A 27,738-nucleotide genomic window follows, 5' to 3' on the forward strand; every position below is an offset into this window, starting at 1 on the left:
TCATTTATTCCAAAAGTCACCAGAGGTACCACTGACAAAATTAGGAGTCTGCTATTCCACAGCAGACTCCTCAGCTCTTCCCCCAGGCTAACTAACCACGGCTCAAAAAAATCCAGTATGTTCCACTCAGCTGTTTCAGTTCAGCAAATACTCGTGGCCTATCTGCAAGTACAAAGGCTTTTCTCCAGCTTTACCCGAGACTCTACCAGTATCTATCTCACTTCTGACAAACTCCCAAAACAGTATATGTCTGTGTATTTAACACTGGTCCTTAATCTAACAAGAATTTGCCACTATATGCCATCTATGCATCTATTGTACCTGGACGAAGAATTTTTATAAAGGAGAACCCAAATATATTATTACTAACTTGGTAGAAAGTCTGCAGTGTAATTATACAAAGCAGATAATGTTATTTCACACTTCTGCTGCCACCTGATGGCTATTCGAAGTATCACCATCAGTTTTGGAACGTGAAGGAAACAGGTGTCTCTTCACTGCGGTCAGCAGTTGTTTCACCAATTACAAAGCATGCTCTGTTTCTGCCCAAATAGAAAATTTGGTACTATTTCATTCTGCCAAGGGGTGTTTTGAATATAACAGTATAGAATTTCCTTTCTAGACTCTCACACAACTTTCTACTGATGGCCAACAATTTCTTTCTACTCAGAAAAGAAGTCTTTGATTTGAAAGAGTATACAATACTTACAGGAAACTATGGCTTTTTATATATAAGGATGTTTTGTTGCCTGAAGAAATTAAAAAGCTCAAGACAGTCCTTTTGCATCCCTCCAGGACATATTTGCTATCAAACTGATAACCGTACTACTAAATGGTTAGTATTTCAGCCCTGCAGGAATTTTGTACCAAAGCCTTATGTTTGTCATTCAGACACCAACAAATGGTATTTAAAAAAAAGAAAGGCAAATTCCATTACTGGGACACCTGGTCTCTGTCCTACCTTGGCAGTGGGAAGAGTCCAGAGTATTATGTGCTTACACTTTTGTCCTGGTTTTATGCACAGACCAGAGCTGATTTTGCAAAAGAGTTCCTCCAGCTGAAATCTGCACAAGACATCTTTTCCTTTAACCCAGACCCTACAATATACATGAGCATATGCTTATCTGGGCCACCAAAGAATAAAATAATAGGGCTTCACGGAACTATTCAGAACTGAAGCTTACTTAAAAAAAATAGGCCAATTCAATCTAGAATTTTGACATTAAACAACATAATTTAGGTCCAAGTAAGATTAAATTGCAGCTCTTTCACAAAAAGAAATTTTTTTTTAAGTTTAGCTTAGGGAAGCCATAATGAAATATGACAATTATATGAAATACTCTCTGAATTTTATCTTTAAAAGATCAAAGGAATATATAGCATTCTACCTTTGTAATTTGCTTTGCTCTGGAGTTAGAGGATATTCTTCCTATAATACATACAATACTAATTCTGTGTGCATAAGATAAAAATACTAACATACAAGGAGTCCTTTTATGAGTAGTTCCAATTAAATTTTGCATGTTTCCATTTGAATTCTGTCATTTGTAACATGATACTAACTATGAGAAAGACTTTTACAGGCTCCACGTTAGCTCCTAATTCAGAATCATTTTCTCTTATAAGGCTGATATTGATCTTTTAAAAAGTATAGCATAAACTTTACAGAGTACATCCCCTGTTCATACTATTTCACCACTTCCTTATATTCAGATGCGTGCAATTTTCTAACCTTTTCATATCATAACTAAAAGGTCATTCCCTCAGTATATAAAATATTGCAAAAATAGCTAACCAAGAGTTTTGCTACTTTGGATGAAAAAAATATAAAAGTTACTAAAGCACAGTAATATACTGCTCAGATACCAGTACTTAAGTATTGATATAACTCAGAATTTATCCCACAGAGTTAAGACCACGTAAAAAATTAAAAAGCACTCTTACTTAGGCCTTCTTAAATTATTACTCAATATACAGCCTAAGCAAGTCTTACTGGCATTGTACAGGTATTTATTTGGCCTACCATCAAAATGACCGTGGCATCTCCTCAATTTCCACATGGTAAATATGTAACTTTAAGTATTATACACCAATAACTGCCTGGCTCCATTCCTCCGGTACCCACCTTCAGAAAGTTGACCCAGCCGTTTCGTATTTATTTTGCCAACTTTCAAAATGCCTTCTTCTGCTTTTTTCGTTACAGCGGGAGCCCTGGTACTTTTGTTATCTGATCTTCCCAGCATCAGGCACACACCGAAAGCAAAGGTGAGGGTCACAGAATGGTACTGGTAGGGCAACAGCAGTGACATAATAGAGGCCAGAAACGCCCGGCCGATGACACCCTCCAACCTGCGCTGCCCTTTATGAGGAAGGAGCTGCTCAGGGAGAGCACCCAGGGTGGCACAAGCATCAGAAATTACTCCCCATCTGCCATCCCAACTGTCCCGTCCATAAACAGCAAACGCACGTGAATAACTTTTCCTGTTCTTCTCACCTACCCCATTCCTGACCCAAGGATAGGTTGGTGGATAACAACCTTGATAATACTATGCTCATTTCTAACCACACCTTTTGAGTCTCATATTTTCACATTTAAATCTTAAATCTGGAAATAAAGTATATTTGTGCACTTAAAAAAAGCTAGCTGTAAATACAAACATTTTCACATAGCATTTTATAGGATGGTTATTTTACCACTATTAATTATCTGGATATGCTTTCTTGACAAAAAATGCAGCTATTTAAAGACTACAGAGATGCTAATCATTTGAATTTAAAAAAGATGTATTTATTTACTCTCATACACAAAAATACGTTTCATGTAGAAAGTTTGCATTTTAATTATATAATTTTAGGGCATCAACATGGTACTTAACTAAATAAACTAAGACAATCTCACATATGATTTTTTTTAAATAACTCTGAAGAACCACATCACTAGTCTCTGTTATTTGAAAAATAGAAAATTCATTGTTCCTTTCTGCAGGATTAACACGTTGCCTCTGAAAGACCTATACTCTAAAAATAGGAATGAATTTTTCAAATTATTATGGGATCAACTCATGCAAGACATCATCAGCTCCATACAGAGCATGTCTTCAGGTGGAAGAGTTACCCAACTTTATTCAGGTTCACTGTTACATTTCTGTCTAAATTACAGTGAACAGCCTGGACCGTGACATTTGTTCTTATATTACAAATAGTCATTTTATGTTTCCAATCTATCTTATAATTTACAATACCTTCTTTATCTTGATATATCATCATCACCTCATTGACATCCTCTGTTTTGGTTGCCTTCTTGGCAAATGTTCTATCTACAATTTGTGCAGTAGTTCGCTAAACACAAGATGATTTGGCGTTTTATCTGAAAGTCTACAGCAAAAAAAACAGAGTATTTATAAAAATTATTTAAAAGCAAGCCTATATCCTTTGCACATTTTGTCATATTAATAAAAAGGTATGCATTTGTCATATACTTTCCTTGAACGCTGTTATTTTCCTATTATTTGACAATGCCTTTTCAAGTAATGTTTTCACTTTCCCTACATAGTAGACTTAATACTTCTGTATTAGTATATTAATACTTATGTGTTAGTATATTAACACATGGTACCAGATCTACTATGCATTTCATAAAACAGAAGTACACTAATACACCTTTTCATCCTGTTTATTGCTCCATTTAGCTGGTTTCATTGAGAATCTAAAGATAATGTTTAAATGACTTATTGCCTGAATCTCTGTTTTTCCTTCCACACAGAGGCTCTGCTTTGCAACTGGTAAACTGAAGCTGACCCAACTACAAAAAAACAAACATGCCTAGCTAATGGGACAAACGTGGTCAGTGAATAATTTTAACGTAGTACAGTAACGCCTACTTAACCACGCTTCACCTGCTATTTTCTAAACACTTCTGTGTTTTTCCATTTGTTGAAAGATAACAGATCTAGCTCTTATATTAGAGATAATTATTTCATCTCATACTTGTTTTTAAGGATGTTTTTCTTTCACAATTGCTTTCAGTCATTAACAAGAGCTTAATTCTGGCACATAGGATTTTATCACCTGCCAGTTGCAAGTGATGTTTTTACTAGGGGACAACTACACCGTCACAGACCATATATCCCACTTCAGCATCACAGTTTCAAATTCGGACAACACACCTGCGTTAAGAGATTTAGCAAAGGGCTTTATTTAGCACATAGTTACTAGGAAACGACAGGCCTTGCAAAGGTAGCGTTAAAAAACAAAGAAATTGGAAGTATCATTATTTTAAATCAGTCTAGTTACCTCTAATTTTACAAGTTAGAGGAACATGTAAAACTTTCCCCATTAGAAGAAGCCTTAGCCACTACCTGCAGAGAGGAATTTTTCGTAACAACAAAATAAATCAACACAATTGTTTAACTTTGGGCTGAACATTCCCACCAACATCCACGTAACAGCAATAGACACAGCCAAACATACACCTGTGATAAATAAAGAGCACTTAACCTTGCTTTGGAGAGAGGCTTTAAATAAACATCCGTGTTTGGGCACATTCGCCCTGTAGCAGGCACATATCAAACATCCCTGACTGCGAGTTACCACTTTTCACACACAAGTGAGAAAAACAGGCTCTACAGGAGCAGACCAAACACCCTGCGACGACTAGGGAGAGCTTGGGCGGTGAAAGAGGGCAAACCTCTTCGCTTTTAAATACGATAAGTAAGCGAGATGAACTAAATAAGCAAACACACCCGCGGAAAGGCTACTGAGAACGTGTGATTTCCATGAAAGCTACCCTGGCGCGCTACTAGCTGCACGTTAGAGGCGCCGGTCACCAAGGTGCCCTCAGTGTCGCCGCTCTAACCGCCACCGCCCACCCTGAGGACTCCCGCCGGCCCGGCCCGGCCCTCACCACAGCGGCCGCCCTATTATTGCCCCGTCACCGGGGAAACGGGCACCGCCCCCCACCACTCCTGCCAGCCAGCAGCAGGGCGCTGGGCACCACCGCGAGCGCCGCCGTCAGCCGCCCTGGCGGCGCACGCGCAGCCCGCCCGCGCACGCGCAGTAGGGGCAAGAGCTGGGACACGACAGCGGCGGGCGGCCCGCGACGATGGTTTATATTTCGAACGGTGAGGGGCGGCCGTTGGGCGGGGGGTGCGCGGGCCGCAGAGCGGCGGCCGTTGGGAGGGGGCGCTTCCCTGCCCCGTCCTGCCCGAGCGGGGTCGAGTTTCGAGGGCCTCGTCGTGTGGCTGGGGCTGCGCGAGGGTGACAGCCGAGTGCCCCAAGGGACGTGGCGGGGTCCGAGCAGGGGCTGCGTGAGGCCTGCGCCGGGCGGGGGGTGGCGGACTGGCGCTGCCCGGGGAGAGGAGCCGCAGCGGCCTGCCCTTCGCTGCCCGCCGCGCGTCCCGCCTGCTGCTGCTGTCGTCGCCAGATAACATCCGTGCTGCGCGGACTTCCGCGGGGCTGGATTTGAACTTAGTGTTTTTCAGCACGTCGCTAGTTTTGAAGGAGTTTGAGGAGTTGGAACTGTGTTCCGCATAAACACCAAGCGTGATGGAGTAAAAGCTTATCCACGTGTAGAAAAGCATAGGTTGCCTTGTTTTTTTTAATAGGTTTACCTGGGCACAGCGTCGGTTGGATGGTGGTGTTTCAGCAGTTATAAGTCGTTCTTGCTCTTATTCCCAAAAACGAGTAATGCGCCATAGGGAATGAAACTTACTAGTGTTGCTTATGAAGAGTAGTTTTTTCATCCTTTTAGACAATTGTAGACTTGACAGATACATTTTTATGTAATATACTACAATAGCTCATGTGATTTGTTACTATGCAACTTATTAACTATTACAAAATAATTTATATCTTCATATATTACAGGACAAGTTTTGAATAACCAGAGTCGGGCTCCTTGGCGTTTGTCATCTATAACAGATTTCTTCTGGTCAATAGCAGATTTTGTGGTTCTTTTGTAAGTAGAAATTAATTATTTTGATGAATTTTGTTTTAAATTTATCATAGGTAGAAGCTACTCAGTGGTACAAGTAACACAATACACTAAAAATATTAGTTTTACTCCTTAGCATTCTATATCTGCTGTACCCCAAAAATATATGGATGTTTTAATATGACTACGTGGCTTTGGTTATTAAGTGCTGTAATATATTTAATAAAAAAATATGAAAACAGATGGTAACTTGCAGTTCAAGTGAGTTTTATTACATAGTAGATAATGTTTTCAAGCACATATAGATGACATTCACAATTAATTCCCTTTTAATACTGCAAAGAAGGGCATACCTTTTTGTTGAACTGCTAGTTTCTAATAGCTGATCAAATAATTGAGATAAATTTCAGAGAATTTCTAGTGGTGACAATAGTTTCTGCATATGTAAGAATAATTACACAGCAATAATCACAACTCCAAGCTCCTAGATTGGCATTCTCAAGGAACTCAGAGTTCTTTGGATGTCTGTAACAGTCCTTCATTATTTCAGTTACAGGTTTGTATTTGTTGCATGTCTTGCATTTTATTTGGTAGAAGAATACATTTCGTAGTTTTAAATATTTAATATTTGGGTTTACTTGAGGTTTACTAGAGAAAAACAAGAATTACAAAGATTTCTTAAACAACAGTAACTGTGAGAAGATGTACTGTTTATTTCTGAGCACTAGTTTTTTTTTTCATTGTTTCTGATCTTGTCATCCAGAAATTCAGAAACTGTTTATTTCTAGCAATCAATTTACATAACTCCTCCTGTTTTATTTTTCAGTTTCCAGAGCATTCTTCAACCAGATTTGAGAAGGAGAGGCTACACATCTTCCTCCTATACAGGATATGATGATGGAAGAGGGTATTATTTCATATTCACACTACCTTTCTTTCATCTGAGCAGACTATCTTATTATTCAAGTTACAGTCATTGTGATTTGCTTTGAATCAGATCACATCCGAAGACTTAAATGTTATTTTTCTGGGGTGTTTTCTCAGAAACTTGTTGATAACAACATATTTGTTCTAGACAGTTGTAGTAACAGAATATAAGTCTAACTCTCACTAATACAATTTTTCAAAACCGCCTAGTAGGCGATATGTATCTGTAGAAATTCTTTTGTTAAACTTACTTATTAAGCCTTTGGTTTACACTAAATCAGTCATTGCATGTATTAGTTTATCATAGATTATCTATGAATTTTAGGGAAAACACTTTATTATATGGATATCATTTCTATAGTTTCCGAAGCATTAGAGGAAGTGACTTGCAGGTAGCTAGCTAATGGGAAACACTGTAGTTGCTGTGTTTCTTTGTTCTTAGTGGATGGCCTTACTTTTTTTGTAGAGCTGTACAAAAGCCTCAGTTAGTGTTAGTTTCTTGTTGCAAGATAGGAGTAACTGGAATAGTTTTCATAAGAGAATTCTCATGGAAGTGGGGTTGGGTTTTTCTGTCACAGGTTTTCACATGAAACTAAACAACTCACTTTCCAATTACTGTATTAAAAGGCAGTGTTTTTGTATTTCTAGTTTAATAGTTGAACAGGGGTTGAATAGATGGGGGGGGGTATGTATATTTATATATACATTTCCTTTCTTTTTCAAAGACCTCCAGGATATCCTCGTCGTAGGATGGGTCGAATAAATCACTGGGGTGGAGGTCCCAGTCCACCACCAATGGCTGGAGGTGGATGAGGAAGGTAATTTCAAATCTGTTATGTCCTGCTTTGAACTTTAAGGGGGGGGGGGGGGGGGGGAGTATGTGCATCTACAAAAATTCCCCAAAGTTCCTTACTACTTTTTTTAGTAGCATGGAGATGGATGTACAAAGTCTAGTATAGATTCTTGAACACAGACTATAAAAAAATTATTTGGAACTTTTTGTCTTTTTCATTGCTAATTTGAAGTGCAATTCAGATCACTAGTGGCTGCAGCTCTTGCATTTCTAATGGTTGACACACAACAAATATGAGATTGTTTAAAGTGGATAGTTACTGATGGAAAAGAATGATTAGCAAAGATGGTAAAAGACAGTTTTTCTTCTGTTAATGATATAGCTATGCAAGTCTTTTATTATAATATAGCATAAAATCAGAATTGCTTAAAAAGGAGGAGGATCTTTGAAAAGTCCTGTTTTTACCTTGAATTTCTTACTGTTGCCTGATGCTGTAAGGGTTGTTTTATTAATTCAGCTGGTGGGTGTTTCATCTAATGTTGAATTTATATAGCATGGTTTAATGTACGTAAGGACTTAAGTTAAGAATTCCTCTCTTCTTTCTTCTTTCTCATGAATTACTGTCCTCATTATTATCATAAGGAAAGTTAGAAGGAGTTAAAAAAGACACCTGCAGGTGACTAGTAACCAGTAATTCTTGTTTATCCTAAAAAGTAAATGTAGTAAACAAAGTATACCTGTATTTCAGTTTCCTTAAAGAAAAAAAAAAAAGCCCCTTTCCATGATTTTTTTTTCCACTTGCATTTTTTTTTCCTCTGACTAGACATGAGGCTAGCAAAGGCTGTGGGGAGGGCTTTTAGGTGATGATGCCAATGTGTAATCTGCTCAGAAAGAGGAGTTTGCAAGCCTTTGACAGGTCTCATTTAGCTAAATTAAAAATACAAATTATTTTTAAAAGATTACTTGCACAGTTTTATCTTGTAAGGAAAAAGCATTCTTGTTGTTTTAGGTAAATGCCTGCTGCAAGAGGCAGGCAAATGAGCATACACATTTGCAAGAGGAAGGGGAAGAAGAGGTCAGTGGCGGACCAAACGAGTTTGAATATTGTGAATGTGTATGTCTAACTGGAAACTGTTCTGTGACACAAGCAGATTAATGAAGTTGTACTGGGAACTCCCTCTTCAAGGATCCAGTGTAACTGAATTGCAGTTTTATTAAATACATGTGTACTGTCTGTCTAAAGTCTTTGTATAATTTCTGAACATTTTACTGTAGTTGCAAAATAAGTAAATTATATTTGGCTTGTCACAATGCTCACTTTCTCTTCATTTTTTATAAAAGCAAAAAAAATCTGTTTGAAGTAGAATAAGTCCTTATATGCTCAAATGAGTAAACATACATTGATGTGTTATTTTTCTGTCTGATACAGAAGGTCAGTCAAGGGTCAAACTTAAAAAAGCCATGCTTCCATATAGATTTATTTATTTTGACAGTACTAACATTCTGTATCTTGCTATATTTTATGATATTAATGATACTCTATTATAAACACACTTTCTTAGTGTGTGACCTGCAGATTACTTTGTTTTACAATCTTCCCTTTTGCAAAGCCACTTCACTATGCCCCATAATTAGTTTTATATAATATGCCTGTTTTGTCAGATCTTGAAATTAATTCCTTCTCCATTCTAAACTTACTAAAATGTATATGCCTATTTACTGTGCAACACCTGATAGGACTTTCTCCTCTCCAATAAAATTAGGCTATGTTTTTATTAAAGAAAGAAATGCCAATTGTACTGAGTGGTAACACTTAAGAGTAACAGAAAAGCTGTTTTCTTTCAAACAGTAACTACTTTGTAACTAACTCTTGATTTTATGAAGTTTTTATTGTTTTTCTGGGGGTTTGTTTGGTGGCTTTTGGTGGCCTTTTTTTCTTCCCCCCCCCCCCCCCCCCTTTCAGTTGGGGAGAACTGTGCATACTTGAGAAAATATATTAACTGCCAGGGAAAATATCAATTAAATTATCTTGGACAAGATGATACTTTGTAATTTTTTGTTGTTTTTTAATTTTTTTGAGCTTAAACTTTGCCAGTAATCTTTTCAGCAGGGAATTATTACAAAATCTAACAATGTATCTTTGTTAATACATCTTAGTTGTGTTTTGCCTACGATCTATGGTGAAAGCAGCCTTTCCAGTGGTTCACACTGTAGATACACATATCCAAACAAAAGTGGCTTTTAAACTTCCTTGTTGTGTAACACTGGCCTTCAACGTAGCACACACGTCTTCCTCAACTCCAAACTTTGTGTCATACCAGTTCATAAAAGAGCTATCCAGAAAGCAAACGTGGACACGTAGGTCTTCGTTGACTGCGTACAGGTGGGCCGTACGTACCCGCTGTGCGACGGTACTTTTCGTCTGGGGAGAGAGCGGAGCGTTTCCGTTTCAGCCCACGTCGGCCCGTGCGGAGGACTCGTTTCCCTTGCTGGGGGCGCAGCCGCCCGCAGCTCTGACTCGGCCGAAACCAGCGCAGGGGGACGCGCGTCCTGCCACAGCCCCCGGGCGGGGCGCCGACCGTCCGCGGGCCCCCCCGCCGCCGCCGCCTCCCTCGGCGGCCCCTCCCCGCCCCGCCCCGCCTGCGGGGCCGGCCGAGCCGAGCCGAGCCGAGCCCCGGGGCCGCCCGCTTCCGGCCGGCGCCAGAGCGGCTTCCGCCCGCCGCCTGCCGCCACTCGGGCCGGGCCGGAGCGGAGCGGGGCCGCCGAGCGGCGGCAGCATGACGCAGGCGGAGAAGGGCGAGGCGGAGAACGGGAAGGACAAGGAGCGCGACCGGGAGCGCGAGCAGCGCGGCGTCAAGCGGCCCATCGTCCCCGCCGCCGTGCCCGAGTCCCTGCAGGAGGTGAGACCCCGGCCCGGTCGGGGCGGCGGCGGTTTTAAGCCCTTCGCGGGGGAGGAGCCGCCGCTCGGGGCGGGCGCGGGGGCCTGGGGGCAGGCGCGCACTCCGGCCCCGGCTCTCTCTTTCCAGCAAATCCAGAGCAACTTCATCGTGGTGATACACCCGGGGTCGACCACGCTGAGGCTCGGGAGAGCCACGGACACGCTGCCCGTGGGCATCCCCCACGTGCTGGCGCGGCGGCACAAGCAGCCCGGGCAGCCCGCCTACCGCGACAGCTGGCTCCTGCGCGACGGGCTCAACGTAAGCGGCACAGCAACGCACAGCGGCAGGAGCTTTCCCCTCCTGCCTTGCTGCTTTTCCGTAGCAAAATACTCATGGGTACCACCTTCCTTTCCTTCGTTGCGCTTTAGATGCCACTTCATCAAAATTGACTTGCGCTAGTTTACGTTAGGGCTTCCCTGGATTTGTTCACCAGTGAACTACATCTAATGATCGGTTGAGAGTTCTTACTGATTTTTTTTCCTGTTCTGTGGTCTGATACCACACAATCTTCTTAAGCGTTTGTAGAACTGAAATTATAAAACTACCCCATTTGGGATTGTTTTGTTTACAAGTTGAATTAGAAGTTAGGAATTTTAGTCTAAACGGTTCTAAAAATATATATAATGTTCTCACGCATAATTTGTAACTCTACTAAAATTCATTAATCAAATTACTCTCTCTAATACTAAATTTCATTTTTAAACAATTGAAACCTATTTAAATATTTTTACTCTCACTTAGTATTCTTTAGTTAAATAGACAACGTCCTGAGCTCACCAGATTGGAGATCAAGTGCAGGAGCCATTAAAATCCATTGAAAAATTTGAGCTGGCTTTGACAGATCTGTGTTGAGAGCTGTAATACAAAAGACTTTATTTAAAAAGTAGTATATGTTCACTGTACAAACCTTTTATTCTTCCCATGGTCTTGTATGTTAAATATTTGAGTTTTTTGTTTAGAAACCTGAAAGTACTGAGCAGAGACAAAATGGCCTTAAAATGGTGGACCAAGCAATATGGTCCAAAAAGATGTCAAACGGTGCAAGGCGTATACCAGTGTCACCTGATCAGGTAACTCATTCTTAAGATTTTATTAAATTATTCATTCATATCATCATTTGGTGTGGTACTGTGTTTTAATGAATGAGAATGGGTACATGCTGCTTTATACAGCAAAGATAGATGGTGCTGATTTGTGCCTTAACGCCAAAGACTAAAAAAGAAAATGCAGACTTATAGGGTGCTTTTTTTTTTTTTTTTTTTTTGCTTTCATACATAAAAAGTGACTGATGAAGTATGTATCAGCAACATATGACTTAATTACATTTCAGGCTAGGTCATACAACAGACAGATGCGGCCAGCTATTTTGGATCACAGCTCTGGGGCCAAGTGGACAAACACATCAAATCATCCAGAATATTTGGTAGGAGAAGAGGTAAGATGCATGTTGAAATGAGGCTTAACATAGTGTTTTAATGCAGCTGTTTAATCAGTAGCAGTTTGCTGTATTTCCATAGCCATAGTATATGGTTGCTATAAATCAGCATTTGTGTAGGGACTCGGTGAGAACTTTGCATATATGGTATAATTCAGAGAAAAGGCAAGAAAGTGGTAGAAGGATCAGCATATGAATGACTGCTGAATAATGAGGTATTCATGAGCTTCAAAGAATTTGTAAATTATTTCACTAACTCATTTGAGATAATGGAAAAACGTACTGTTATGTCCATAATAGATATCTATGGATATGAAAATTCAAATGTTTTAAACCATGTATTTTAATGTCTTTTTTTTAAAAACACTTTATAATCCAGCCCTGTTATAAAGAAATCCACTGTTTGTATTGCTGTCACATCAATCAGAGTGGTGCTATGTATCTTGTTCCGTCTGCTTCTGAAATGATTTTCCAGTATTTGTTATTAACCTTTTGGGGAAGACAAAAACACTGCATAGAACAATGCATAGAATGCATACAACTTTCTCTTATTTTCAGGCGCTATATGTTAATCCGCTAGATTCTTACAATATTCACTGGCCTATTAGAAGAGGGCAGCTGAATCTCCACGCAGGACCTGGTGGTTCCCTCACTGCAGTATTAGCAGATCTTGAAGTTATATGGTCACATGCAATACAAAAATATCTGGAAATACCATTGAAGGACCTAAAGGTGAGATATGAACATGTTAATTTGGGCTGTATCTACTTCTGGAAATGTTGTTTTTAAAATTTAAGAGAAGCAACCTGTAGTTATTTCTAAGCTTCTTACTGGTGGTTTCCTTAATAGATAAATTATTTTTGCTGGTGAGCATGGTTCCTAAGACTTTATTTGGATTTGTGCGTGCCCCTTTTAAGACAAAATTTGATAATAATGCTTTTAACAAAGAGGTTTGGAAATCCAATTCTAGAAATTTCACCATCTTATTCTGTTTTTATGTGTTGGCTAAAAAGGAGAGCATTGAGGAATACATACCTAATGCTTGCATAATTTTTTCTTCCTTGCTGAGTAGGTGTTTTTCTCCTATATGATATACTTTTAAACATTTTAATGACCTAGAAACTCCTAACTTGGTACTTACCCTCAACTGATTTTTAAATTACTGAAAATGTTTCCTCTTTCCATAAGTTCTGCTTCTTTTTTGCACCTTTTATGCTATGTTTTCTTCCTTGGCATCAGGTATTCAAGCATACAAAGAGAACTTTTAATTTGAGAGCTGGCATTAATTCACTGTTCTTGTCTCCAGTACTACAGATGCATTTTGCTAATTCCAGACATCTATAATAAACAACACGTGAAAGAACTGGTAAATATGATCCTAATGAAGATGGGCTTCTCAGGTACAACCATGTATAAACTAACATTTAATGAGTAATATATAGCATAAAGATTTATTTTTTCTCTTCTAAGTCACATTTTTGTGGGCCAATCGCAGCTTACTGTTCTGACATTAGCACCCTTCATCCTTTGCTATTCCCGTAACTTGTCCCTTTCAGTAAGGCAAAAGGATTGGCCAGTGTTGGAGCAAGTTTCTTCTTTGCTATTAGATACTCCAACTGAGGGCTTCTCATTTCAGCTGAGATTAAAATGTTCTCTGTACCAACAAACAAGGATAATAGCTAAATGATAGAGAATATTCAAACACTAAATTAATTGCAGGATGCTGGAGAGTAAAACTGCTATCTTTTAATAATTAATTAATATGAGGTAAACAGTTCCCAAGCATTACTCTCAGCAGTATATAGGCTTAGATATTCTTGCTTGACTGTTGAACCTGTTTAGCCTCTTCTGTATCAGAGGTCACTCATGTGGCGAAGAGATTTTTCCATCCCAAAGAATTAAGTGGGAAACACTGTAAAAATGGAGATCAGTCTCACCATATATATTCGTGCATTTGAACAAAATTTGATTTGTTCCACCAGATTAAAATGAACTAGCTATATTGGCTTTTATTTTTGGTTTTTGACTAGAATAGTTCTAAATCATACCCTACTTGATTCCTCATAGGTTTGTGCATAGTAGTAAGATCAACAGTACCTACTTAGTAATGCTACTACATAAAAAATGTAGGAGGGCAAGCATAAAAGACATTGCAGTTAGCTTCAGAGGAAAAGGAAGACTACTAAGGAAAAATGTAAAGCTTCCTGTTTTTGTTTGGCAAATCAAATACATGAAAGTGAAAATCGAGAAATAACATTAATAACTCCTCTTGAGTGAGTGTGCCATTTGCTAAATACTTAGTGAAGAGCTGAACTAATTACACAGCATAACTAAATTCTTATAAAAACAAACATTTGCCTTGAAAACATTAGTGTCACTTAGTTTTTGTCTATAAGCATAGGCCAGTTGAGCTAGTCTTTTCTTTCACGCGTTTAAAGGAGAGACTGCGAAGCGTGCAGTACTTCTCAAGTTTACATATGAGCTTGTAATGTAAATACGAAAGTAGTTCTTTACAGTTAAAGGTAGGTTGAAAGGGAAGCAGAGGGTAAAATCAGACTGCTTTTTTATCTATTTAATAAAGATGACATTTAAAATGCTAATGAGAGTGATAGATAAAACTAGAAAAATTAAGAAAAACATTTCATGTGCATCTGGTAGCCAAGACCTTGCAGTACTGGTTGCAAGAATGAGTTGAGTCTGGAGACTGTCTTTATTCTCACAAAAAGAAGAACGTGTGAACATAGGCATCTATCCTGCTCTTTTAGCTTTTCTCAGGACTCTAGGACTTAACCAACAATAAGTCTGTCCACCTCCCCAACCCACTTACTTATTAAGTACATAAACTTTCAGTGCAAATCAGGCTATTAGTACATTTTAAAAGATATTAAGATGTTCTCTAAATGTCAGAAACATGACTTTGAAGTTTGGCATGGAACAGATAATTTTTTTTTTTTCTCTCCTTATACTGCTAGGAATTGTGGTACATCAGGAGTCTGTGTGCGCTACTTTTGGAAGTGGTTTAAGCAGTGCATGTATAGTAGATGTGGGAGATCAGAAGACAAGCGTTTGCTGTGTAGAAGATGGTGTTTCCCATCGCAACACCAGGTATCTTTTACTGTGCAGAATTATTATAAGCACATACATAGTTACTTATGCAAAGAGTTGACTATAAAAATTAGGAAAATGTTTTACAAATATAACGTTTTTACTGTGAGTTGTGTAACAAAACTCATCATGTTACAATAATATGAACCCTAAAGATCTGCCATGTTTAAAAGAAGAACAATGCAGAACTGACCCTGTGCTCTGCAAACTATGTGGAAGTTGTGATCATAGCATGTTTTAAATGTTTCTTATTCCTATGTCTGCTACTGTAGAAGGCTAGGATTTCAAAGAGTAATTTTTGTTTTGTTTTCCTCTCTGTGCTTTAGGTTGTGCCTTGCATATGGAGGATCTGATGTATCAAGGTGTTTTTACTGGCTTATGCAACGAGCTGGGTTCCCATATAGAGACTGTCAGTTAACTAATAAGTTGGATTGCCTTCTGCTTCAGCACTTAAAGGAGACGTTCTGTCATCTAGACCAGGTGACAAGGGAATATGGTGAATTCTCCACGTAAATTTTCCCCATTCCCTATGGAATGCTACTCTGGGGAGTCTGTTCGTGAGTTCACAATTTCTTGCAGTTAATGGGAAAAAATACATAAAATCATTACAGTATATGCAGTGGTTAGAGATGTATGAGATGAAGATGCATGACACTTGAAATGTTATGTTTGTGCATCGCATAGTTTATTTTTAAGGTACAGAACAGTGACCTCATGCAGCCCTCTGTAATGGGTATATTTTTAATTATTAGATATGGGGGAGTTGTAGGCAAAGGGACGTAGAAAATACAATGATTTACTCAGTAGCATACCAGCAGGAGTTGGAGAAGGCTTAGACTTGAAGTATTTTTAATTTAGTCTACTTTGGAAAGGAAGTTTTTTTGTTCTTTATAGCAGTAGTGTATATATGCTGTTTTTCCAGCTTCAGTTTTGTAAGAGCTGTCAGCAGGGCTCTTCTTTCCACACAAAACCTTATTGTAGAACGTTATGCATGTAGAAAGCTGCTCTGGCAGATCATTCTACAAGGAAAAGACTTCTAAAAAAAATTCAAGAATACATGTATGAAATTCAGAGTCTGAAGCATATTTTTATTTTTTAGGTTGTTGCCCACGTATTAAATAGGCTAAGCAGTTTGATATAGTGATAAAAAGATCTAATTTTGTTATCTTTTTTTTTTAAACCTCAGGATATTTCTGGACTGCAAGACCATGAGTTCCAAATTCGTCATCCAGATTCTCCCGCTTTATTATACCAGTTTCGATTAGGGGATGAAAAATTACAGGTGATCTTAAAAGAAAAAAATATATATATACATATATATATATATAAAGGTGTTTTCGGGCTCTGGGTCTCACTTGTATCCTTGCCTCGCTAAGCCTGTGTGATTTATGGCTCGTGTTTAACCTTGTTTGGTGATAGTGTTGAAATGAATTACTAAACATATGAATGTGCCTAACACTGCTCTAGTAGATGCACAAGACTTACCGTTTTAACTAAGGCTAGGAGCTTCACTTCAATACGATGATGTTTATCCGTCAGAGGCAAGGAAGGAATGCTGATCTTGCAGTTTTTTCACCTCTGAGTTTTCATAGCTTGTTACAAACTATATTTGAATATTTGTTCATCATACAATACCATAATCTGTAAATCTACATCTATATGTGGATGTATAAGCAGTTTTTGTACTTAAAAAAATTTACACAAAACTTGCATACTTCAGCCTATTACAAACCTATTTGAAAATGTCTATTAATTTTGAATTGTGAGAAAATAAAAATAAAGCAAGCTTTTCCTTTTCTGTAGTAAGTAATAAAAAGGAAAAAAACTATTCAGTAAAGTCATACCAAATCTCCCATTCTTCAGGCTCCAATGGCTCTGTTTTATCCAGCAACTTTTGGAATTGTTGGGCAAAAAATGACAAATTTGCAACACAGGTCACAAGGTGACCCTGAGGATCCTCATGATGAGCATTACCTGTTAGCCACACAAAGCAAGCAGGAGCAGGTATGTGAACGCTTGTTTCGTTGCTCATAAAGTGTTATTTAATTGTAGAATGCAAACAAAACTTGTTTTGCTCATCTCTGAAAATGAAGTTTGTGAACAGCACTGAGGAATAGATTTAAAGTAAGGAATTGCAATTATCTAGACAAGTCCTTGATTAGAACCGGGTATTTTCAGAGTCTGAGAAGTCTGCATTTTATGGCATTGATGTATCTGATGCAGTTCAAAATAAAAACCTTTGGGATTTAAAATAAAAATAGCTGGTAATGCAGGCAGTAATGTAATGTTAAACATTTCTGTGGAGAAAGGTAAAGAGAAGTGAAGTGCTTATTTAAGTCTTTATATTATTATGGAACCTGCTGAAGATCTTTGTCTTTCATAGTTTAAAGATCAACTTGTTTTCTCATTTTGAAGTCTGCGAAAGCTACGGCTGATAGAAAATCTATGTCCAAGCCTGGTGCATTTGAGGGAGACTTGCGAGGCCAGGCCTCAGACATTTCAGAGAGGATCTACCCTCAAGAAGTGGAACTGGGATCTTCTCAGGGTGATTGTATGATATCTGGAAATGATTCAGAGGAACCTTTAACTGCACACATGTCCAGGAAAACAGCTATCTCTCAGTTTGAAGGCAAAGCCTTAGGCCTTGACAAAGCCATTCTTCATAGTATTGATTGCTGTGGTAAGAATTGCATTTGTGTAATCCTGTAAAATACACATATCAGTCAATTAACGTGGATTCATGGTAGCTCTCTCTATTTTACCAAAGTAATATCTTAATTTTATCTTTTCTAGGATAGCTATGCTGTTCGTTCTATATTAATTCTTTTAAGGTTGCTTTAGCTAGATCTTTTGAAGCCCAAGGAACAGAAAAAGTATTTTAAAAGCAAATGCTTCTCAGTTTCTATCTGGTTTGACCTGTACTAAATTCTTTATAAGCTAAATACAAGCCTGTTAGCTTTAAACTACATATAATTTTCTTGTATCAATTTATTCCAGCATCTGACGATACAAAAAAGAAGATGTACAGCTCCATCCTAGTAGTGGGAGGAGGCCTTATGTTTCATAAAGCTCAAGAGTTTCTTCAACACCGAATTCTCAACAAAATGCCACCCTCTTTCAGAAGAGTTGTTGAAAATGTTGAAGTCATTACAAGACCTAAGGTACACTGTTAACCAATAGCTAAATGGTTGAGTTGGGAAACCATGATTGGTTGAGACCCCCTCTTTTGGGGTGTGTTTTTTTTTTTCTTATTAAGGCAAAAGAAAGTATGGATTAGAAACAGTAAGTTTCATTTGGCAAGTATCAGCCAAATTTGTAAAATCAAAATTCAGGTATTATTCAAAGACTGAAGGAAGGATTTTCCCCATACGCCTGTAAGACATACTATAAAAAGAGTGACTCCTCAAAACACTTCATTTAATATTCTTTCCATATATTTATCATATTAACATGGAGAGTCTCTTTTTCTGAGTAAGTTTGGGAAAAATTCTTTTCTCCTCTCTTTATCCCCAAGATTCCATGCAGTGATGTATCCTCTTGGAATAAATAGGATGCAAGTTTTGAAAACTGAAAAATCAGACCAGTGATTGTACACAATCTGTGTTTTGAATTTAGGATATGGATCCCCGCTTAATTGCGTGGAAAGGAGGTGCAGTTTTGGCCTGTCTTGATACAACTCAGGAGCTATGGATATATCAGCGAGAATGGCAACGTTTTGGTGTCAGAATGTTACGAGAGCGAGCTGCATTTGTGTGGTAATTGATATGTTTACCGTGGAGTATGTTTAATTAAACATTCCTTTCCCCAAATGCCACTTGTTCCAGTGCAGAGGTATTGATCTGCTACTGCTGAGTGTTTTTGTATTTTACTGAAACTGAGTCTGAGATTTTTCCAGAAGTAGTGCAACTACTGAGTGAGAAGGTATTACCTTCAGCATTGCTATACCGCATCTTTTAAATTGTATTGATTGAATTCTGTATGTACAGTGTCACAGTTGTCTCCAAATTCATATCTATATAATATAGGTTGTCTTGTATATTAAAAATGCAGAAGATGGGTATTTGATGTATTAAATACTGAAGTGGCAGATGTTAAGCCAAGATTCATTCCAGATGCACATACATTACCACAGAAGCAAGAGCTGCAGACTGCAATCTGTGGACTTAACAAGGCATTCTGATTCCTACTCTAGTGTTACTAGGAGAAAAAAAATTGTTATGTAAGCGATCACCGTGAAAGAAGTGAAACGGAGGACTTGTACTACTGTTTTTGGTATTTTGCTTCTAAAATAAATTGTATTATATATTGGAAAAACTTTTAGAATGTAAAAGTGGATTATTTTTTCTTGCCTGTTCTCACCCTCGAGAACTCTTGTTAATTTCTCACTGTTGCTGGCTAGTTATCCACTCTTCTCCCTATTTAAAAAAAAACAGTAAAGCACACCTAAGAGAGCTATGTCTGTTGTTTCACAGCCAGTACCAATCTCAATCCTATGGTATGAGCAAGTGGGCATTTGCCCCCGACCAGTAATCTTCAGTTACAAAAGTGATCAAAGACCAGGATGCCATTTGTGGTTTTAATTTCTGTTAAGGAGAGTCCCACCACCTCAAATCTGTATCTGCAATTTGAATCTAGATAAAAACTATTAGAACACTTCTAACAAGATAGTAAAAATCAAAGAGCAATTAATGTCATGTCTAGAAAGAACTGACTTATTTTTAATCTGCTGTCAATACAAGTTCTGGAGAAAAAAGAATACTTCCAGCCACTTGAGTCTGTAAGTACCTGAACGTATTGTACTGCATGCTGTGGTTACATTCCTCTATTTCATTTAAGACTGTGACCTCTGTCTGCCTTTTATTGAAGATCTACACAAAGAATTCAAAACTTTAGATCTTACTCTGGCAAGATTAGATGATCCTGCTAGGTTTTTGGTGGTGCTATTTTTAAAAGGTCTAGAATTCCAATCATAGCTTATAAATATATATATAGAGAGAGTTATACAAAAGCAGCTAGATTGTGACTGTAGAAGTACGTATGTACAAAGATCTTGTTAGGCTTTGTTGATCTACAACTGGTTCTCTACAGCAAGCATTTCAAAACTTCTCACCAGCGGGTGCTGACACCTGGACACGCTGAAGGCGGAGGTATATTACTCCACTTTCAAAGCTACATCGTTCTTACAGCACTGTGTCAAAGATAGTATAAATGCATACTGTAACTCAACAAAGTAACATACTCACAGAAACAGCCTTTAAGTCAGGCTAGAAAAAGAGTGCTGCTTAACTGCACCCAACAATTCCCTCAATTAATTTCACAACTCTAGAGAGGGGAGAGCAAGACCTACTTGATGGACTATGTTCTGGTATTACCACAACTAATTATTTCTAATAGTTTCAGTTGAGCACAAGTTTATTTCAAAGTTATATAGTGTTTAGTAATGGATTTAGTAGGTAGCAGGAGGAAAAAATGCTATAGTTACTCAGCTGCAGTTAGAAGTTCCAAATATTGTGAAAGGACACAGCCCTTTCTATTCTAGGTTTTATATTACTGCCAGTCTTGGAAATCTTGACTGCAGCTGAAATTCTTAAGTTAGTAGTTTTCTCTTGTCTGTATCTGTAGCATTTTTAACTAGTTTTAACTCTCATTACAAAACTCTGTAAATGATAACTTAGTTCCACTTCACTAAAAACACACTTAAGTTATTTATTTCTAAGAAGGAGCCTTTAAAATATTTTCCCTTTTCAGGATGAAATTTAATCATAAATCATACACCCAGAAACATATAGACTGTAAGTGATAATATTTTTAAAATTATTTACTTGATATAAAAAGTTGACAATAGCTATATACATATAAGACATATACATATATATGTACATAAGAAACTACTCTTTTCACTTAAATCAAAAATGTTACTTACCTCTATAAAAATATCGGTGTTTTCATCACTCCTCGGTATCCTGACAGAAATTCTAGTTTCATTTATTTGATTGTGGAATAAAATCCCAAAGAAAAGTGTGGAGGGGAGAAGAAAGTCAAAAGACATTTGTTACAACAGGAGTCATTAGTAAGTTAAATTATGCACTTAATGTTTATTTGCATTTAAAATTGTATTAATAGTTTTTTAAAAATTACTAGCTATTCTTAAGACCAGTATCATAGATCATGCGTATATTATCTTTACATATGCTTGTCTAATTAAACAAGACAAACATCTTAGTAGGAAATGCAATTAAGGATGAGTTTCATGTCAGGTAAGCCTTGTCTAACCAGTGACTGAAGTTTTATATATTTTCTTTTTCAGATTAATCTCACTCCGAACATAATATAAACATAATATATTTTAAATATATCCTTAAAAAAAAAAGGATACCATCTCAAAAAAGCAAATAATATATTGTAATAGCAGAGCACAGCCACATTTCTTCTAGACTACGTCCCTCAGTATTTGCTGGCCAGCTCTGCTGATTTGACTGCAATGGCAAAACATGCCTCCTGCTGTGCTAGTATAGGAGGAGAACTTGCAGGAGTATGCTTTCAATGTATTAGCATTTAGTAGAAAGTTACTTTTTCTTCCACTTTTTTTTTTTTTTTTCCAAGTAGTTCGTACTTTGACACTCATAAAGGAGTATGAAATATTCCAGCCCCAGCCTGCTTGTAAAATTCACTTCTAATTCTTTGTCTGTTTTACAGACAGACAAGTTTGGATTCCACAAACTTCCTGCGGTTTGAAAGGATTTCAGTGTAAAATTCTTAATAACTATGTAAGTGATGAAATGTCAATTTCTGGGATAATTGTGCTTCTGATAGGCATTGTACACCTTGCAGATGGCACCTGACAATCTAATAGAGTACCTGTGATTTTTATGGGACAAGCCACAAGTATTAGTTACAACAGGAACACTGCAGTTGTGTGAATTCAGGCACTGGTGCTTGAAAACGTATGTAGTAGAAATATCTAATCTATAAAAGCGCCAACAGATTTAGAAATACTGTTACTTACATTACTGACACTTCTGCGTGCCCAAATCTGCATGGAATTTGTTTAGTCTATTAAAGTAGTTTTGGTCAAGTCAGAGTGTACCCACTAGTAAGTAGACTAAATTCATCATCTCAGAGAAACCGAGAAAACTTGTCAATCCCATATTCACAAATTACAATATGGCATTATATAAATTAAAACTGCAGAATTCTCAAAATCTCCATTTTAAGGCAATGAATATGGCATAGCACAAGATTCACTTGCAGGTCTTTGACTCTATTCAATGAGGATCTTGTGAAATATTTCTGAAGCCTGGGTAGAATTACCTTTTCTTCCTGAGACCAACCTCGCTACAGATCACTGAGAGCCTAAGCCGTCTGCCAAGATCTTTAAATTCTTCTCTTTCTTTGTCCCAGGCAATATGTATCTCAGTGCTTACCCCACGTGCACCTGAGTCTCTGCTTTCAGCAAATTTTCACAACACCCAAAGAAAAACGCATTTCAGCTGAAAGTCAGTAAATAAATACAGAAAAAAACCCACATAGCAACATGGAGAGAAACATACAGGTGACAGCAAAAAACAACCAGATGACCGTTCACTCGTATGCTTAATAACGCCTCTGTACACAGTCTGTTGGTAAACCCCATTCAGAGACTGGACAGATAAAATGGAATTATTTCAACTTTGTATCTGCCTTCTCTGAAAGTTAATACTGCTGACAAAAAAAGCTGTGTAGTACAGTAGACAATGGCAAGCACCTATTTTTAATTAAGCATTTTTTCAACCTCAGTCTATCTCTGTCATTAAATGACAATAACCTGCTCATGATCAGCTTTACTTTTCTGCAGATCTGATCCCTTACAGATTTTCCTCCTTTCACAGAGGTGGTCCTTACGTTAGAATATTGGGTCCATATACCTAGGCAGATGGTAAAATGACAAAACCTTAACAGACAAAATTTAAAGTCAACTGGTTGAAAGAAGATGTTCTTAGTCTGATTGCTAAAACGTCCGTTTTTGCCACTTTTTTCTTTTTTAAACAATTACAACAAATTAATGTTTTAGAAGACTGCCAGTAACATTCTGTTACAGTTTTAGTCCTCTTTCTCACTATTTCTTGTTGGACAATTAGATCTTGCATTTAATAATACAGAAAACATACAAAAGATAAGACTTTATATGCTTGGCATTTCTTGCATAGAGGAATTCCAAACAGTTTAAACTCTGAAGAAAATTCCATCACCAACAAAATGTGCTTTCATGTTGTTAAGCTGAAACAACACACAAGATCATGGTGCTGAGCACCATTTCAGAAGTGACTGTAAAAAATGTAGATTTAGATAAGCTGTGGAACTACAGGACTATGTTTTAATATAGTGATAGCTCCAAAAAGCAAAAGTATTTTTCAGTTTGAGTAAGAAATTGTATTCAATCTGAAAGTAATTCATTCAAATGTTCTATTTAGTCATTTATAATTGGTAGGCATTATTATACATGGTACATAAGAAAATTTTAAAATGAAAGGCAGTTCCAAATTAAAACTGTTTAATAAATTAAAAAGGATTTTTTCATTTATTACATTGCTTACAATTTAATGAAAAAAGATCCATGTGCAGCAGGGCACTGAGTGACAGGAAATGGGTAATGGCAGTACTTGAAAAAAAGTAACAGAAGGAAACTAAAAAGATGCAGACAATAACCACGGGACAGAGTGATAGAAAGCATCAGATAGTCATTCCCTGACCAGGGGCAGAAGGGGTGAACCTCTGAGAAGGCAAGACTAACACAACATTGCCAATTTCTGTAACATAACAAGCCCATGAAATAGCGGACACCTGCAGGAGAACTCCTTTACGTGACATGGGAAGCTTCTCCATTTCTGTGGTGTTCAAAGCAGGGAACATTGGTAGATTTTTGCGCAATACATCTGTTCCAGCTTAACTGCTGAAATTACTCTGCTGCCTGCCTCATAAAACTTTGGTTTGGGGTTTTTTTTGTTTGTTTTTTTTTTTTTAAACAACACTTCACCAAAGGAAAAGTCATTGGGTAACAGGAAGCAGGAACACAGAAGAGCTGAAGGAAAACTAGGATCTCTGGCATAGAACAATTCTTAAGTGAAGAAAGGTCTATTTAAGCAGTTAATTCTAGTAACTATTTCAATTGCCTTTACTATGGATACTTTTAATTATATAGTTGGTAGACTGCATAATGAAACTAAAATGATTTTAAGTTTTGAACATGAAAACTGATTTTTAATACCTATAAATATGATTATGGTACTAAACTACAGAAAAGTTAGCTTCAATACGATTTTTTCTTGCAGTTATCAAGGTGTTGCAAAAATGTTCATAACTGTGGAAACCTGTAGTTCATGTAAATATCTATTTAAAAGTCACGGGGAGCCATCCATGCATAGAAAGAATGCATTGCATTCTTAAATATTCACAGTTTTCTTTCCAGTTGCATTTTATAGCCTTGGTACAGAAAATATGAGATTCAAGCAAAACAATTAAGATGAACGAATTCTTGTAGTTCATTTCTACTAAGAGCAAACTGTGGAACGTGCATCTTCATGTGACAGACATGAACAGCTTTATAGGTTAACCTTTGGCTTTTCAGCTTAAAGTTTTCCCTTGCACACAATAACAAAAGCTTAAAGCAAAACACTGGCTAGAAAAAGTGTCAGAATTTTTAGTTATGATTTGCTTAATGTGAGAAGGGAAGAATAAGCACGATATCACGACTTTCAAGACCGGCTTATCATGGGTGGGTTTTTTTTTTTTTTTTAAAAACAGCTTGAGGTTGCAGCTACTAAATTAACCTCTATAAAATAAAATATTTGACCGAAATTGAACTTCTACTGGCTAAGTATAGAAACATAGCAAGTGGGAAGCATTAGCCTAGATTCTAGCACTTCATTAATGACTTGCATATAGCTGCTGCTTTGTACATTTAAACAGCAACAGATGCTCATAACAGTTGGTGCTCAGTAGCATTAAACAGGATGATAATATTTAACAATCAAAAAAGTTCTCTCAAATTATTCACAGTCTAAGATAACTTTCTTGTAGAAGATGGAGTAGAAATTAGTACAAATTACAAGAAAAGAAAATAAAGCAAAACAAGGGTAGAATAAGTTACAGAAAACTCTAAATAAACACTAAGCCTAGCATACCTCTATAGCTAATGAAACAAACTGTTTTCAGTTTTCACTCTTGCATGTTATCATTATACTCCTAACATACTATTTCTAGGACAAACCACAAAGATCAGTTATGCTCTTGCAAAACAATTTTTTTCTTTTGTCTTTGAACAACAGGTTTAAGCATGGTTGTTTGTGTTTTTCCTCTAGTAAAGCATTTAAAATTTCACTATACAACATCATCAACCTCTGAAAACTGAGTTAATGGAAAGTATTTTACTAAAGTCTTAAACTAGGTTTTAAATACACCACTGACTGCCCAAACAACAGAAAATAAATCCATAGAGAAAAAAAAAACCCTAGAATGAGATCAAAATCACGAGTGCTGAATGAATATAAGCTGAATAGCTTAGTTCTATGTGAACATAACATTACAGACAACATAAGTCAGTACCTTCCACGTTCCTGTAGCTGATTTACACAAGAAATACTGTTTTAACAAATTACTGTCATACATGCAGATTTAAGGGCTCAGTTTTCACAAGTACATAATCTAACAAATAATATTTATATTTTCCCTATAAATTTCACCAACCTTTGTGCTGCTAATCCATTTATTGATTTACTGTCTTTCCAAAAGTTTTGATGTAGCATGAGTCAACTGCAGCGATGCATATAGAAGAATCCATCTCTCCCATATTTCTCTAACAAATCAAAATATTTTTTGCCTAAAGATCCTAATCATCGGCTCTAGAGATCAGTGATTGAGAGTCTTTCCTGTGAAGGTCAGGGTTACGTGTATGTAATTCAGCCTACAGTTTTAGGTTTTGCTTTAGTCATATTTTCGGGCAGAACTCTTCTAAAAAACTGATGGAATCGACAACTTAAGTAGATTTCATTTTGCTGTAAGAAACTGATCATAATTATTGATCATTGTTAAGGTCATCATAGTGCTTAAGAGCTCTAGTTAGGGACCAGAACCTCACCAGAGTTGGCGCTACACAATCCTGGATCAAAAAACCCACATCTTCACTGAAATTACACTGACTAGTTCCTTGAAGATATATTTAGTACACATTTGTGTATATTTTAATGCACACCAAATATGCTTTTTTTTTTTATTTACTTACTAAAAGCTTTGAAAGTATCCTAAAATACCTGAACACACCTTACAAATCCTGCGAACACTCATCAGCTTGGTTTCAAGCACTGTTAATCACCATATAGACGAAAGGCCAGTTAGAACTGCTTATCTATTGACTTTTACTCATTTACTTGTTTTTCCACAGAGGACAATTACTTGTTTCCATTAATGAATAATTATTCAGAAGTTTACAATTTGGTGCTTAATAACCAAACATCTAGTGACCATCCATTCTTCTGCTATCCAAGAGCAAAAACATTAATGAATAATTATGCAAATCTCAGAAAAGTATTAATCTTTCAATATATTCACAACAGAGCTATAAGGAAGGACTTGGGAAAATAATTAGCATCTAGGACCAATAATGAAGATGCTGTAACAAAGTAAAAGTGTCACAAGCCCTTAAGAGAAAGTGTGAATTCTAATTCTGTTTTGAGATAATTAGCTTGATTAGTCTTCATTACATCTTCATTATTCTACCATGAATGCTCTGAATAGGAAAACAAGAGAAGCCTATCCTCAAGCAACCCAGAAGAGCAGCCATACTGACTTTTAACAGAATATTAGCCTATAAAATTCCATGCATAATACTATCTTCCCCCAAAAGAGCTATCTTTGAACACAGTTTAGCATACACTGAATATGTATTTGAGATATTTAGAGGACAAAGCGCCCCCCTCCCCCCCACCAAAAAAAGTTGTATGGCAGTTACCAAGGTCCTGCAGTCTCCCGAGTGCCTTTGGCTATCCTGTGGGATACTGCTGAGAAATATTATTTAACTTACGTTTATCAGTGACGACTAGCAAACATGGCATGCCCAGATAACGAGTTAGCTACTACAGACCGACACAGCGGGACGAGTTTTTTTTATTATTTGCTCACTTCCAGACAAACAGGTTCTCTTCGAAGAACGTTACACAGATAGGGATCTGAACGAAAGATTTTAACTGTAACCCCCAGCTCCATTTGCAAACACAGCTTTTGAGCACCGCGCCCCCAAATTAAGAAATAAAACGTTGAAATAACTGGCAAGCGGTAGAAAAGAGAGATATCCCTACTGAACAGGGATATCTGCGTTGTTAGAAGGAGGGAGTCGCCTCATACCGCAGCTTATGCCGAACTTCCCGCCGTTTTCCCGTTCCGCTGGCCGCACCGCCGAGCGCGTTTCCCCTCAGGAAGGCGCCTTGGAGCGCGCGCCGCCGGGCCAAGGCCGTTACCGCCGCGAGGGCAGCTCGCCTCAGCGCCGCCGCGCGCACGGCCTCGGCCTCGGCCTCGCCGCCGGTTCGCGCCTCCGCCTCGCCTCGGCGCGGCGCCGGCAGCAGCCCGCGGAGGCAGC

At 37.7% G+C, this 27,738-nt stretch overlaps 2 protein-coding genes and 2 long non-coding RNA genes across 5 annotated transcripts; 2 read left to right on the top strand and 2 right to left on the bottom strand.

The window, feature by feature from the left end:
• Positions 1-4,904: 4,904 nt before the first annotated feature.
• SELENOK (selenoprotein K) lies at positions 4,905-8,963 on the top strand. The gene is made up of 5 exons (XM_068907607.1): positions 4,905-5,120; positions 5,866-5,956; positions 6,759-6,839; positions 7,585-7,677; positions 8,662-8,963. The coding sequence occupies exons 1-5, from the start codon at positions 5,102-5,104 to the stop codon at positions 8,663-8,665; spliced, it is 288 nt and encodes a 95-aa protein (XP_068763708.1). The 5' UTR covers positions 4,905-5,101; the 3' UTR covers positions 8,666-8,963.
• LOC138061016 (uncharacterized) lies at positions 6,759-11,446 on the bottom strand. Its single transcript, XR_011134580.1, has 2 exons — positions 11,369-11,446; positions 6,759-10,074 (listed from the first exon to the last, which is right to left on the bottom strand). It is a non-coding gene; the product is annotated as an uncharacterized lncRNA (long non-coding RNA).
• On the top strand, positions 10,345-19,445 carry ACTR8 (actin related protein 8). Its single transcript, XM_068907606.1, has 13 exons — positions 10,345-10,552; positions 10,679-10,849; positions 11,551-11,661; positions 11,922-12,026; positions 12,585-12,758; positions 13,333-13,426; positions 14,999-15,131; positions 15,458-15,611; positions 16,318-16,413; positions 16,995-17,135; positions 17,547-17,811; positions 18,129-18,292; positions 18,747-19,445. The coding sequence occupies exons 1-13, from the start codon at positions 10,430-10,432 to the stop codon at positions 18,888-18,890; spliced, it is 1,875 nt and encodes a 624-aa protein (XP_068763707.1). The 5' UTR covers positions 10,345-10,429; the 3' UTR covers positions 18,891-19,445.
• Positions 12,346-27,722, bottom strand: LOC138061015 (uncharacterized). Of its 2 annotated transcripts, none has more exons than XR_011134578.1 (4): positions 27,507-27,722; positions 21,055-21,106; positions 13,168-13,364; positions 12,346-12,752 (listed from the first exon to the last, which is right to left on the bottom strand). It is a non-coding gene; the product is annotated as an uncharacterized lncRNA (long non-coding RNA). The 2 variants fall into 2 exon arrangements; XR_011134579.1 differs by lacking the exon at positions 27,507-27,722 and adding an exon at positions 27,115-27,162.
• Positions 27,723-27,738: the final 16 nt, after the last annotated feature.

Source organism: Struthio camelus, chromosome 14 (assembly GCF_040807025.1).
Source record: "Struthio camelus isolate bStrCam1 chromosome 14, bStrCam1.hap1, whole genome shotgun sequence".
Lineage (NCBI taxonomy): Eukaryota > Metazoa > Chordata > Aves > Struthioniformes > Struthionidae > Struthio > Struthio camelus.